This window comes from Papio anubis, chromosome 9 (genome assembly GCF_008728515.1).
Source record: "Papio anubis isolate 15944 chromosome 9, Panubis1.0, whole genome shotgun sequence".
Classification (NCBI taxonomy): Eukaryota; Metazoa; Chordata; class Mammalia; order Primates; family Cercopithecidae; genus Papio; species Papio anubis.
In genome coordinates, this window is record NC_044984.1 from 116953900 (window position 1) to 116969455 (window position 15556).

A 15556-nucleotide genomic window follows, 5' to 3' on the forward strand; every position below is an offset into this window, starting at 1 on the left:
TTAATGTTTTTTAATTTCAATATTGTTGCATATAAATTCAGATTATTAAATTATTTCTTCTTCAGGTTCTAAGAGCTCATGCAAAATTGACTACTTTTTATGGAGCATTTGGACCAGAAAAATTCAGGTGTGTACATTTTCTGTTAAAATTTTTTTGGCCAGGCATGGTGTCTTATGCCTGTAATCCCAGCACTTTGGGAGGCCGAGGCAGGCGGATCACCCAAGGTCAGGAGTTCGAGACCAGCCTGGCCAACACGGCAAAACCTCATCTCTACTAAAAATACAAAAGTTAGCCGGGCATGGTGGCGTTCATCTGTAATCTCAGCTACTAGAGAGGCTGAGACAGGAGAGTCGCTTAAACCCGGAAGGTGGAGGTTGCAGTGAGCCAAGATCGTGCCATCAGATCTCCAGCCTGGGACAGATGACTTCGTCTCAAAAACAACTTTTGAGACCTGAAGCCGCCTGTCACCAGGCTGGAGTGCAGTACGATCTCGCTCACTGCAGCTCCGCTCTCTCCCCGGGTTCCCGCCATTCTCCTGCCTCAGCCTCCCGAGTAGCTGGGACTACAGTATGCCCACATACAACCCTGCCAGCTTCCTCCTCGCTAATTTTTTTAGGCTTTAGTAGGAGACGGGTTTCACCGTGGTCTCGGGATCTCTCCTGACTCAGGACTACTGCCTCCCAAAGTGCTGGGATTACAGACGTGAGCCACCGCTGGGGCCCGGCCTTTTTTTTAAAGATTATAAGTTACATAGAAATTTGGAATGTCATAACAGGTATAGCATTCCTCTTGCTGAATTTGTGTTTCTATGGGGGCTGTTGAGTGATAGAAAATGTTATCTTTTTAGCAACAAAAACTGGCTGAACATCCTTGTTGTCATTTCTTCTTTTTTGAGACAGGGTCTCACTCTGTCACCCAGGTTCAAGTGTGGTGGTGCGATCATAGCTCGCTGCAGCCTCAACTTCTTAGGCTCAGTAAAAATCTAACTATCCTGGATAAATTTGGTTCCTTGTCTGCAAAGAAGTAAACTCTCTTAAAACCATTTCTAAGTTTCAATGTTCTAAGGTTATATAGATTTATATTGGTTCTGTAGCTGACATTACTATTTAGCAGTAATAATTATGTCCTGTATGACACAAAACATTGTTTATATTGCAAGGCATTATGGAAACTTTTCATGTACAACAGGTACTCCAAGATACCCGCTAACCCGCAGCTCCCAGGTCATTCTCTGTGGGCTCAAGCAGCCACTCCAAGGCAGCCACATTTTTTTTTTTTTCCTAATAGTAAATTCACCCATGAATTGTGTTCATTAGGCCACCCTAGCAGTGAGAATGGCAGATCTTCATATATGTAAGTCCATCTTTTCTATGCTATTGATTAATAGCCATAAAAATTGGATTTACTTGTGTTTTACTTACTGAAAATGTCACCTCTTTAGAATGATCTGTCTCTTCTTGTGAGGCCAGTCCTGCCCATATGATGACTCTTTCCGCAGTTTTCTCAGCTTCAGCAGGAGGCAAAGACTTCAACAGGAGATAGGCTTCACCCTATAAACAGGGTTTGAAAGGAAGAAAAAACAGCTGGTATTTGCAAAGGACAGTGTGGCCTTACCTCTTTCTTTTCTATTTAAAGGCGAGAGACGGAGTCTCGCTCTGTCGCCCAGGCTGAAGTGCAGTGGCGTGATCTCGGCTCACTGCAAGCTCCGCCTCCCGGGTTCACGTCATTCTCCTGCCTCAGCCTCCTGAGTAACTGGGACTACAGGCGTCTGCCACCATGCCCGGCTAATTTTTTGTATTTTTAGTAGAGACAGGGTTTCACCGTGTTAGCCAGGATGGTCTCGATCTCCTGACCTCGTGATCTGCCCGTCTCGGCCTCCCAAAGTGCTGGGATTACAGGCATGAGCCACTGCGCCCGGCCTTTGTATTTTTTTTGAAATACAGTCTCGCTCTATCGCCAAGGCTGGAGTTCAGCAATGCTATCTTGGGTCACTGCAACCTTTGCCTCTCGATTGCAAGCATTTCTTGTCCTCAGCCTCCCAAGTAACTGGGATTATAGGCGCCTGCCACCACGCCCGGCTAATTTTTGTGTTTTTAGTAGAGACGGTGTTTCACCATGTTGGCCAGGCTGGCCTCAAACTCTGACCTCAGGTGATCTATCCACCTCAGTCTCCCGAAGTGCTGGGATTACAGGTGTGAACCACTGCACCTGGCCTTATGGTTCAATGTTTTAATAATCTGAAAATCCATTTCTGATGATAGCAAACAATAAAATAAATTTAAAATATAAGTAGTGAAGATTTGTTTAATTCTCAGTTGTTGCTATGATTATAGAATCGTATAAAAATTATGACATTTAAAAACACAATAAAAGAGAACCCACACCCCATTCTAGAATTAAAGGGTCCTAGAAGGTATAAAACGGAGTCTGCCCCAGGTGCAGTGGCCTGTAATCCCAACACTTTGGGATGCCAAGGATACCTGGCTGGGATCCTCTCTGATGATCCTCCTACCTCAGCCTCCCAAGTAGCTTGGGACTACAGATGTGCACCACCACATCTGGCTAATATTTTTAATTATTTTTTTATGCAGTCTCTCTGTGTTGTCCACTCTGGTCTTGAACTCCTAGGCTCAAACGATCTGCCTGCCTCAGCCTGCCAAAGTGCTGGGATTACAGGTGTGAGGTACCACGCCCAGTGGTCATTTCTTTAACACAAATATTTTAACCTTTGATCATAGATTCTTACCATATCTTCTAATTGCTCATTTCCCTTCATTGTTAATTTATTCTGATAAATAGATTTAAAGTAAGTATATCTCTAATTTTAAGTAGTGATATTTTGGTGCACACGGAAGTACATCTATGGATTCAATTTCCGGAGGTGCAGTTGCTAAGGCAAAAGGTTATTCATCCAAACTTGGCTTCCAAAGCACCTATTCCAATAGAATGAGAAGGGGAGGGCCCATTTTCTCACTCATTCACCAACAGTATGTTATAGAACTTTTTTTTTTGCCAATCTGATATATGCACAAAAATTTAAAAAATATTACCACATTGCTTTGATTTCCATTCTTAATTTTGGTTGAAATACTTACTTTCTCAAGGTGAAAAGCCTTTTTTTTTTTCTCCTTACATCCTTGGTCCCTCTTTCTCTTGAGTTGTGTGTGTGTTTTTTTTTTTTTAACTGAGACCTATTTCTATGGTTTTATTATTTTTTTAGAGACAGAGTCTCCCATGTTGCCCAGCCTAGTCTCAAATTCCTGGGCTCAAGTGATCCTCCTGCCTCAGCCTCCCAAAGCGCTGGCATTACTGCCATGAGCCACCACGCCTGGACCAAGTTGTTCTTTTCAAAATTGATTTTAAAGTTCTTTGTGGGTATTTCAAATTGTCCTCTAATTTGGCATTTTTTCTTGACTTTGTTATTGATATTTTTTTACAAAAAATTCAGAAGTTTGTATTTTTGTGTCTGTTGGGAAAGATATTACCCACCCCAAGATTCAAAATAAATTCTTGGCCAGGTACAGTGGCTTAAACCTGTAGTCCTAGCACTTTGGGAGGCTGAGGTAGGCGGATTGCTTCCCAGGAGTTCAAGACCAGCTTGGGCAACATAGTGAAACCCTGTCTCTACATAAAATACTAAAATTTGCCAGGCAACGTGTCCAGGTGCTTGTAGTCCTGGCTACTAAGGAGGCTGAGGTGGGAGGATCACCTGAGCCTGGGAGGTTGAGGCTGCGGTAAGCTGTGATTGTGCCACTGCACTCCAGCCTGGGTGACAGTGAAACCTGCGTCCATAAATAAATAAACAAAATCTCTTGTAATTTTTCATTTTTAGAGTTTCTTTTTACATTTAAATCTTTTTTTTTTTTTTTTTTTTTGAGACAGAGTCTAGCTCTGTTACTCAGGCTGGAGTGTGGAGTGCAGTGGTGCAGTCTTGACTCACTGCAACCTCTGCCTCCCAGGTTCAATCAATTCTTCTGCCTCAGCCTCCTAAGTAGCTGGAATTACAGGTGACCGCCACCATGCCCGGCTATTTTTTGTATTTTTAGTAGAGACAGGGTTTTACCATGTTGACCAGGTTGGTCTTGAACTTCTGACCTCAAGTGGTCCACCTGCCTTGGCCTCCCAAAGTGCTGGGATTACAGGCATGAGCTATCACGACCGGTTGATTTTTAAAAATTTTTAACCAGCTACCTTACTGAATTTCTTTATTATGCATAGTAATATTTCATTTGATCTTGTTTTTTCCAGGTATATAATTTTATATTCAAATAATGAAATTTTATCTTATCAGTTCTGATTATCTTTTTTCCTTGTCAAATTCATTATAGAACACTTATTTATTTAAAAAATAGACCGGGCATGGTGGCTCATGCCTGTAATCCCAACACTTTGGGAGGCTGAGATGGGTGGATCACTTAAGGTCAGGAGTTCGAGACCAGTCTAGCCAACATGGTGAAACCCCATCTGTACTAAAAATACAAAAATTAGCCAGGCATGGCGGCGCACGCCTGTAATCCCAGCTGCTTGGGAGGCTGAGGCATGAGAATCTCTTGAACCCAGGAGACAAAGGTTGCAGTGAGCCGAGATTGTGCCACTTCACTGCAGCCTGGGTGACAGAGTGAGACTCCAGCTCAAAAAGATAAAATAAAGTAAAATAAAACAAAAACGCCTATAATCCCATCTATTCAGGATGCTGAGGTGGCAGGATTGCTTGAGCCCAGAAATTCAAGTCCAGCCTGAGCAACATAGTGAGATCCCATCTCAAAAAAACAAAAACAAAACAAATAAGAGTGAAAAATAATTATTTCTATGTGCAGTGATTATCTGAGGAGGGCCCTACAGGAAGCTACATGTCTCTGAGGAAGGTGGCGGGAGTTCTAGGGTCCGAGATAGGAAGGAAATGTGCTGAGGAAGGTGGCGGGAGTTCTAGGGTCCGAGATAGGAAGGAAATGTGCTTTGCACCGTGTGATCTTTGGAACTGGTTTTTTTTTTAGTTTTTTGTTTATGAAGAACAAAACTAATTAAAATGCATTTAAAGATATCCACTTAAAAGGTATAACCTTAATTTTCTTTAAAACTGACCTTTTCCCCTTCTTTGTCTATTCAGTGGCAGTTCTTGGATTGAATTTCTAAATAATGAAGATGATCTCAAAGATATTTTTTTACAGCTAAAAGAAGGAAACCTTGTATGTGCACAGTACCTTTGGCTTCGACATCGGGTAACGTGTTTTACATTTTTTCCTTAACAGCTTTATAGCTCCTGAGTTAGGTGATTGAATCAATGTTGGAAACTAACAGGGTGCAAGTCTGACTGGGTGATGGGGTGTTTTTTGATTGGTTCTTAAAATATGACTTGCTTTTGTTCACAAAGGGCAAGGGGATGAAAAAGACTTTCCCCATGGGCTGGGCGCGATGTCTTACGCCTGTAATCCCAGCACTTTGGGAGGCCGAGACGGGCTGATCACTTGAGGTTGGGAGTTCGAGACCAGCCTGGTCAATCAACATGGTGAAACCCTGTCTTTACCAAAATTAAAAAATTTGCTGGGCATGGTGGCACGTTCCTCTAGACCCAGCTACTTGGGAGACTGAGGCAGGAGAATTTCTTTAACCCAGAAAGTGTAGGTCGCAGTGAGCCGAGATCATGGCACTGCACTCCAGCTTGAGTGACGGAGTGAGACTCTGTCCCAAAAAAAAAAGACTTTCCCCAGAGAAAATTGTCCTCTGATGATATTAAATCAGAAAAAGTACAGTGAAGGTACAGTAGAACCTTATTTTATCCAATCATTAAGAGTCTAGCTTCTTGGGAGCTAAATGATGAGAACACGTGGATGCATAGAGGGAAACACATACCAGGGCCTTTCAGAAGGTGGAGGGTGGGAGCAGAGAAAGTATCAGGAAAAATAACTAATGGTTATAGGCTTAATAACTGGGTGATGAAATAATCTGTACAACAAACCGCCTTGACAAAAGTTTACCTACATAACAAACCTATACTTATACCACTGAACTGAAAAGTTAACCAAAAAAAAGAGTCTAACTCCTAATCTTAGCTCAAAAGGCAACATCTGGTTTATTAGTGGGCTTTCTAATGTAGCATTGGTGGAGAAGATGTTGCTACTGTAGCTCAGATTGTGGTAAAAGATTGCCCCTTAAAATTGCTTGTCTCTATCCCCTTAAGGTTGGCCGAAGTTGGTATAGAGTATTAGATCCATGAAGTCATAACTTGTCGTGATGCCATTAATGGCTGCATTGCTTGTTAGAATTCCTACTATCACCTGCAGTGAAGTTTTCCTTAGAATACTCGTTCTCTGCTGGTTCCTCTGCTACATGCTAAACTATTTGGCACTCAGCGCCGTGACATTGCCTACAGTATGCAGCTCCCAACTAGAAACATTTGCATAATGTAAATCTCCTTTAGCACTCATTATTAAATCAATAGGGTATTCCTTAAAATGACTTCCTAAAATATCTTTGTCAAACATTTGGGAGGCTTTTGGTTTAAATTTGTCAGATCTTAATTTCTTGCTCCTTATAATTTAGGCAAACTTTGAAAGCAGATTTGATGTGAAAATGCTGGAGAGCTTGCTCAACTCAATTTCTGCATCAGTGTCTTTGCAAAGGCTATGTCCATGGTTTAAAAATGATGTGATTCCATTTGTAAGAAGGACTGTACCGGAAGGACAGGTAAGTTGTCTTCAGTATTTCTACTCTTGATGACTTTATTTCGTTTTTTACATTAGATCATTGAAGATTAAGTCATGTTAACACCAGTTAGTTAAACAGTTAACTAACACCTGTGTTAAAGTGTCTCTTAAAAGACAACCATGAGGCCGGGTGCCGTGGCTCAAGCCTGTAATCCCAGCACTTTGGGAGGCCGAGATGGGCGGATCACAAGGTCACGGGATCGAGACTATCCTGGCTAACATGGTGAAACCCTGTCTCTACTTAAAAAAAAAAAAAAAAAGACAACCATGGTTCAGAATGAGCTGTTTTCATTTGCAACAACGTAGATGGAACTGGAGATTATTATGTTGAGTGAAATAAGCCAGGCACGGAAAGACAAACATCACATGTTCTCACTTATTTATGGGATCTAAAAATCAAAATAATTTAACTCATGGCCATAGAGAGTAGGAGGATGGTTACCAGAGGCTTGGAAGTGTTGTGGGTTGATGGGTGAGAGGTGGGGATGGTTAATGGGTAAAAAAATATATATTTAGAAAGAATGAGGCTGGGTGCGGTGACTCATGCCTGTAATCTCATCACTTTGGGAGGCTGAGGTGGGTGGATCACCTGAGGTCAGGCGTTTGAGACCAGTCTGACCAACATGGGGAAACCCTGTCTCTACTAAAAATACAAAAGTTAGCCGGGCATGGTGGCATGCACCTGTAATCCCAGCTACTTGGGAGGCTGAGGCAGTAGAATTGCTTGACCCAGGAGGTTGCAGTGAACCGAGATCCTGCCATTGCGTGAGATCCAGCATGGGCGACGAGCAAAACCCTGTCTCAAAAAAAAAAAAGAATGAATAAGACATACTATTTGATTATACAAGAGAGTCAATAATAGCTTAATTCTATATTTAAAAATAACTAGAACAGTGTCATTGGATTGTTTGTAACACAAAGGGGATGGACACCCCATTCTCCATGATGTGATTGTTTCACATTGCATACCTGTATCAGCACATCTCATGTACTCCACAAGTATGTACACCTACTGTGTACCCACCCACACACACACAAAAGACAGTCGTGGATAAGACGTTTATGGACAAATTAAATTTCTAAAGGAAAAAAAGAAATGGTGGAGGTTTTTAGTTATATCAGTGATTATCCATTAAGACTTTTATTTTTAAATGATCTATTTCAGATAATTCTTGCAAAATGGTTGGAACAAGCAGCCAGGAACCTTGAATTAACTGATAAGGTAATACTGATTTAATTAACAGTAAAAAGACATTTTGCACACTCCCAACAGTATAATACGTTGTTTGGAACTGTCTGTAATCTTTTTTTAAAGGCAAATTGGCCAGAAAATGGACTCCAATTGGCAGAGATATTTTTTACAGCAGAAAAAACAGACGAGTTGGGATTGGCATCTTCCTGGCATTGGATTTCCTTGGTATGATGTGGAGAACGGATTTTTAGTAATGAAACAGTCAGTTTACCTGAAAGGGTTTGTCCACATGTATGTAAAGTATCTGGACATATATCTACTTCTTAAATTTTCAGTTTTTGTGTTCCTTTTTTTTTGTTTTGTGCCTTTAAAATACATATGTAGGAAAAGTTGCTTTTTTTTTGTTTCTAATATTTCTGTTACAACTTCAACCAATTTTATTTATTTATTTATATATTTATTTGTTTATTATTTATTTTTGAGACAAGGTCTCACTCTGCTGTCCCAGCTGGAATGCAGTGGTGCAACCATAGTTCACTGCACCCTCAACTTTTGGGCTCAAGTGATCCTCCCACCTCAGCCTCCTGAGTAGCTGGGACTACAGGTGCGCATGACCATGCCCAACTGATTTTTGTAGTTTTTGTAAAGAAGGGGTTTTGCCATGTTACCCGGGCTGGTCTTGAACTCCTGGGCCCAGGCGATCCACCCACCTGGGCGTCCCAAAGTGCTGAGATTATAGGTGTGAGCTACTGTGCCCAGCCCTCTCAACCGGTTTTTTTTTTTTTTTTTTTTTTTTTTTTTTAGATGGAATCTTGCCCTGTTGCCCAGGCTGGAATGCAGTGGTGCAGTCTCAGCTGGCTGCAGCCACCACCTCCCAGGTTCAGGCAATTCTCCTGCCTCAGCCTCCCATGTAGCTGAGACTGCAGGCACCGCCACCATGCCTGGCTAATTTTTTTTTGTATTTTTAGTAGAGATGGGGTTCCACCATGTTGGTCAGACTAGTCTTGAATTCCTGACCTCAGATGATCTGCCCTCCTCGTCTTCCCAAAGTGCTGGAATTGCAGGCATGAACCACTGCTCCTGGCCCCCTTCAACCTGTTTTAATGAACAGTTTTTCTCTATTGAACCAACCAAAAGGAGAACTATATAAACATTCTGCTAAGTGGTATAATTGGGATTTTCTGCATTAGCAGCATTTCACAATCCTTTGAAAAATTAGATCTTAGCTGGGCATGGTGGCTCACGCCTATAATCCCAGCACTTTGGGAGGAATCCGAGGCGGGCAGATCATTTGAGGTCAGGAGATCAAGACCAGCCTGATTAACATGGTGAAACCCCGTCTCTAGTAAAAATACAAAAACAATTAGCCAGGCCTGGTGGTGGGTCCCTGTAGTCCCAGCTATTTGGGAACCTGCGGCAGGAGAATCGCTCAAACCTGGGAGGTGGAGGTTGCAGTAAGCCGAGACGGTGCCACTGCACTCCTGCCTGGGTGACAGAGCATGACTCTGTCTGTCCCCCCCCACCCCCCAAAAAAGAAAAATTAAGTCTTGATAGTACATTAGTATTAGTTTTTAAAGGTTGTATCTATCAAGTCACCTTTTCTGTGTAAGAGCTTTTTCCTCTTGCTGTAAATGATTTTTATCTTTTCCCTGTTAACTTTTATCAATATTGAAGGTTCTGTTCTTTGTATATAATTTTAGGAAATGTTATGCCTTTATATCTGGTTATGATATATAATCTCTATAGATAGATGGGACACTGAGCACTATCTAAATGATGCCATGTACTAAGTATACTTGGGTTCTGAAAAAGTATTATACTAATATTCTTAATTTTTCTATTTTTAAGAGAAAGAAAATTTCTTTCAAATTCTGATCTATACTAATTTAGTTAAAATACTACAAAATTTAGAGCATAAGTTGGTTTAAACTTGCAGGTTTCCTCTTATGTGCATAACCAGGGTTATTTCTTATTTTATCTGAAATAATTCTGATTCTATTTTTCTCTCACACTTTTATTTTATAGTTAACAACTTTAACACTTTTGTTTTAGAAGGATTATCAGAACACAGAGGAAGTATGTCAGCTGAGAACTTTGGTAAATAACTTGCAAGAGTTGATCACATTGCATAGGAAGTACAACTGCAAATTAGCCCTCTGTGATTTTGAGAAGGTAAAGTCCAGGGTCATAGGATTTATTTTGTATGTCAAGTTATGGGTGGAGTCTGTATTTATGCCATCTTTCTTTCCTTTGGCATCCAGGAAAATACAACCACCATAGTGTTCCGAATGTTTGATAAAGTGCTGGCCCCAGAGCTGATTCCCTCCGTCCTAGAGAGGTTTGTAAGAGTTTACATGAGAGAACATGACTTGCAAGAGGAGGAACTTCTGTTGCTGTATATAGAGGTAACTTTTCCTTTAGATCTAGTCTTATTTCTTGGATCTGTGCAGTGCAGCACTGCAGTAAATACTTAATTCTTTAAGGAATGTCATATGCTTTATCAGTAGGACTCATGCAGCATATTGAATTGGTTAAAAATGTGGGTTAATTCTGCTACTAATCATCTTGAGCAGAGTGGGGATACATTAGGACTGTGAACCCAGAAAATCGGAGACAGGTCTCAGTTAATTTAGGGAGTTTATTTTGCCAAAGTTGAGGATGCGCCCATGACACAGCCTCAGGAAGTCCTGAAGACATGTGCCCAAGGTGGTCCGGGCACAGTTTGGTTTTATATATTTTAGGGAGAGACATGAGACATCCGTCAGCATATGTAAGAAGTACATTGGTTCGATCTGGAAAGGTGGGACAACTTGAAGCAAAGGCAGGAAGGCTCCAAGCGGGAGGGAGCTTCCAGGTCACAGATAGGTGATACAAAATGTTAAAATTCTTTTGAGTTTCTGATTAGCCCTTCCAAAGGAGGCAGTCAGATAATGCAGCTATCTTAATGAGCAGAGGGGTAACTTTGATAGAATGAGAGGCAGGTTTGCCCTAAGCAGTTTCCAGCCTGAGTTTTCCTTAGTGATTTTGGGGGCCCAAGATATTTCCCTTTCACGGTACTTTCTTCAAAGGGCTATTGTGAGATCACAGGAGCATGAGCTCAATAAATATTAGCAATTATTTCTTGTGGACATTATTAATGTGCTACAGTAATCTTATTTGTAGATTCTTCAAGAATATTTCATTCTTAAATTTTCTATACCATATAAAACTAAAGTCCCATTTTTTTTTTTTTGCAGTTTTGTATTTTTAGACCGTTATTCAACATTTATGACTAATTAGAATTTTTTTTTTTTTTTTTTGAGACGGAGTCTCGCTCTGTCACCCAGGCTGGAGTGCAGTGGCCGGATCTCAGCTCACTGCAAGCTCCGCCTCCCAGGTTTACGCCATTCTCCTGCCTCAGCCTCCCGAGTAGCTGGGACTACAGGCGCCCGCCACCTCGCTCGGCTAGTTTTTTTTGTATTTTTTTAGTAGAGACGGGGTTTCACCGTGTTAGCCAGGATGGTCTCGATCTCCTGACCTCGTGATCCGCCTGTCTCGGCCTCCCAAAGTGCTGGGATTACAGGCTTGAGCCACCACACCTGGCCTATGTGGCATTTTTTAATGGGAATTTTTAATTTTTAAAAAACATACATGTTTATCCCTTTTTAGGATTTACTGAATAGATGCAGTTCAAAGTCCACATCACTCTTTGAAACAGCATGGGAAGCAAAGGCCATGGCAGTAATAGGATGTTTATCTGACACGGACGTAAGTAGATAGTGACCATTCGTGTTTCCCTTTTGAGCATTAAGTCTTTTCTGAAAACTTTTTTCTGTTCATAAAAGCAACATATATATGTTTTTGTTTGAGATGAGTCTGGCTGTGTCGCCCAGGCTGGAATGCAGTGACATGATCATGGTTCACTACAGCCTCAACCTCCCTGGCTCAAGCAATCTTCCCACCTCGGCCTTCTGAGTAGTTAGGACCATAGGCGCGTGCCACTACATCCAGCTAATTTTTGTATTTTTTGTAGAGACAGGGTTTCCCAGGCTGGTCTTGAACTCCTGGGCTCAAGTGATCTGCCCACTTTGTTCTCCTAAAGTGTCTGTTTTATTTAATTACAGAAAATAAAAAGTGAATGTTTACTCATTTCCACCCCCAGGGTAACCTCCATGGACAGTTGTATGCATATCTTTGCAGGCTTTTCTGTGGTTATGCAAACATGGAGACTTTTCTTTTTCAGTTATCGCCTGCAATGTGAGACATTTTTTAATATGTTGTAATATGCCTTTATTTTAACTTCGCATTGTTATTACCACGATAAAAGAGAAGTAAAATAATGAAAACTGTTTTTAAACCAGAGACTAAGGCTGGACACAGTGGCTCATGCCTGTAATCCCAGCACTTTTGGAAGCCAAGGCAGACAGATCGCCTGACCTCAGGAATTTGAGACCTGCCTGGGCAACATGGTGAAACCCCGTCTCTACAAAAAATACAGAAATTAGCCAGGTGTGGCGGTGTTCACCTGTAGTCCAAGCTATTTGGGAGGCTGAGGCAGGAGAATTGCTTGAACCCAGGAGGTGGAGTTTGCAGTGAGCTGAGATTGCGCCACTGCACTCCAGCCTGGGCAATGGGAACATGACCCTGTCTCAAAAAAACAAAAAAACCCAGAGATTGTAAAGACCGTAGAAAGCAATAAAGCTGTATGTCTTAGCTTACAGCAGACAAAATACTCTTCTGAATTTTTCTGAATAGTCAAATTGTTCTCTGTATGTGAAAACTGAAGAAATAAATGGTTTTCCAGTGAGTAGATGAAATATTCTCAAACTACCATGTGGTTGATGTAAGACCTCTGCTGATTAGACTGTGCTGTTTACTTGCATGTAAACCTGAGGGCTGTTCCTTGTCCATGCGTGCATCTTTTTGTAGCTCATATTTGATGCTGTGCTCAAGATCATGTATGCGGCAGTGGTTCCTTGGAGTGCAGCTGTGGAGCAACTGGTGAAACAGCACCTGGAAATGGACCATCCCAAGTAAGATTACAGTCTACCAAACAATGTTTTGCGCTCTGGAGAAACGTTGTGTTTCGAGTTGACGTTCATTTATGTTTCTATATTGTTTACTGTGTTCCGTAGTACTTCATAAAAAAGATAAACCATGTTAATATGGATAAATTTGCTTTCAGAGTCAAGTTATTACAGGAAAGTTACAAACTAATGGAGATGAAAAAACTTCTACGAGGCTATGGAATAAGAGAGGTAAATCTCTTAAACAAGGAAATAATGGTGAGTACACTCTTTGAAGAGTCTTTTTTCTCTTTTCTTTCATTTCTAGGGCAACATGGGAAACTCAATGAGGATTTTATGTTCTAGGAGGCTGATAGAGCTAGGTTTTTCCACTACGTTTCTTTTGTTAGATATGATGTTAATAAGGTGTTCAGTTATTTATGAGAGTATTTATTTTTTTTGACATGGAGTTTCGCTGTTGTTGCCCAGGCTGGAGTGCAATGGCGCGATCTCAGCTTACTGCAACCTCCGCCTCCTGGGTTCAAGTGACTTTCCTGCCTCAGCCTCCCGACTAGCTGGGATTATAGGCATGCACCACCACGCCTGGCTAAATTTTTTTTATGTTTTTAGTAGAGATGGGGTTTCTCCGTGTTGGTCAGACTGGTCTTGAGCTCCTGACCTCAGATGATCTGCCTGCCTCGGCCTCCCATAGTGTTGGGATTACAGGTGCGAGCTACTGCACCTGGCCTTTTTATGAGAGTATTAAAGACACCAAATAGGCCAGGAGCAGTGGCTCACACTCATAATCCCAGCACTCTGGGAGCCCAAGGTGGGTGGATCATGAGGTCAAGAGATCAAGACCATCCTGGCCAACATGGGGAAACCCCGTCTCTACTAAAAATGCAAAAAAATTAGTAAGTTGTGGTGGCACATGCCTGTAGTCCCAGCTACTTGGGAGGCTGAGGGAGGAGAATCACTTGAACCCGGGAGGCGGAGGTTGTGGTGAGCTGAGATTGCGCCACTGCACTCTAGCCTGGCAACAGAGGGAGAGGAGACTGTCTTAAAAAAAAAAAAAAGACACCAAATAGTAAATTAAGAAGTTATAGAAGAAAGAAGACAGGACTGTGGAATGATCAGAATATAAATCATGTTTTAATTTTTCATACAATTTAGTTTTTTGCTGCATTATTTTAATTTTTTGGCCACTTTGCTCTTAGGAGCAAATGATTTCTTGGTTTTCTGTGAGTTTTATAACAAAGAAATGTTCATATTATCTGTTGCAGAGGGTGGTTAGATACATTCTCAAACAAGATGTCCCATCTTCTTTAGAAGATGCTTTAAAGGTGGCCCAAGCGTTTATGTTATCTGATGATGAGATCTACAGTCTAAGAATTATTGACCTGATTGATAGAGAACAGGTTTGTAAGTTTTATGTTGTCATTTCGTATGGCTTCTTTGTTTCTGTGTTTTTTTTTTTTTTTTGAGACAGAGTCTCGCTCCATTGCCCAGGCTGGAATGCAGTGGCTGTGTTTCACCATGTTGGCCAGGCTGGTCTGAAACTCCCAACCTCAAGTAATCCACCCACCTCAGCCTCCCAAAGTGCTGAGATTACTGGTGTGAGCTACCGTACTCGGCCTATTGTGTTTTTAAATGTCATTATTTTTATATGATTCTATAATCATAGCAATGCCTAGGAATTAAATCTTCAGCATCTAGGATTGTATTTTACATTTATTTTATTGTTTTCTGTCATCAAAAATGGATTTTCAGCATCAGGATGGATAGCTGATGCATGCGGGGCTTAAAACGTGGTTGACAGGTTGATGGGCACAGCAAACCACCATGGCACATGTAACAAGCCTGCACTTTCTGCATTTGTATCCTGAAACTTAAAGTCACATAAAATAAAAATGGATTTTCAGATTATTAAAACATTGAACCATAATCTATTATTCCAAATGATGTATTTTCATCTTTAAATAGAAAAGAAAGAGGTAAGACCACACGGTCCTTTGCAAATACCAGCTGTTTTTTCTTCCTTTCAAACCCTGTTTATAGAGTGAAGACTGTCTCCTTCTGTTGAAGTCTTTGCCTCCTGCTGAAGCTGAGAAAACTGCAGAAAGAGTCATCATATGGGCACGATTGGCATTACAAGAAGGGCCAGATCATTCTAAAGAGGTGACATTTTCACTAAGTAAAATATAAGTAAATCCAATTTTTATGGCTATTAATCAATAGGATGGAAAAGATGGACGTACACATATGAAGATCTGCCCTTCTCACTGCTCGGGTGGCCTAGTGAACACAATTCATGGGTAAATTTACTGCTGGTTTAAAAAAAAAACCAAAAAACAATTATGGCCGCCATGGAGTGGCTGCTTGAGTCCACAGAGAATGACCTGGGAGCTGTGGGTTAGCGGGTATCTCTGAGTACCTGTTGTACAGGAAAGGTTTCTGTAATGCCTTGCAATATAAACAATGTTTCCTGTTATATAGGACATAATTATTGTCAAATAGTAATATCAGCTACAGAACCAATATACATCTATATAATCTTATAACATTGAAACTTAGAAATGGTTTTAAGAGAGTTTACTTTTGTGCAGATGAGGAATACTTGATTTTTCCAGGATAGTTGGATTCTTACTGATTTTTAATTTTTTCTTTTTTTTAA

The 15556-nt window shown here is 41.0% G+C and overlaps 1 protein-coding gene across 2 annotated transcripts in view; it reads left to right on the forward strand.

The window, feature by feature from the left end:
* KNTC1 (kinetochore associated 1) overlaps positions 1–15556 on the forward strand; it is a 102025-nt gene that overhangs the window by 36726 nt on the left and 49743 nt on the right. For both annotated transcript variants that reach the window (XM_031650855.1, XM_031650856.1), the window contains 12 exons: positions 66–127; positions 5109–5220; positions 6542–6685; positions 7871–7927; positions 8021–8122; positions 9950–10069; positions 10159–10302; positions 11546–11644; positions 12806–12909; positions 13062–13161; positions 14166–14300; positions 14941–15060. In XM_031650855.1, coding sequence (XP_031506715.1) covers positions 66–127; positions 5109–5220; positions 6542–6685; positions 7871–7927; positions 8021–8122; positions 9950–10069; positions 10159–10302; positions 11546–11644; positions 12806–12909; positions 13062–13161; positions 14166–14300; positions 14941–15060 — 1299 coding nt within the window. The remainder of the gene's footprint in view (positions 1–65; positions 128–5108; positions 5221–6541; positions 6686–7870; positions 7928–8020; positions 8123–9949; positions 10070–10158; positions 10303–11545; positions 11645–12805; positions 12910–13061; positions 13162–14165; positions 14301–14940; positions 15061–15556) is intronic.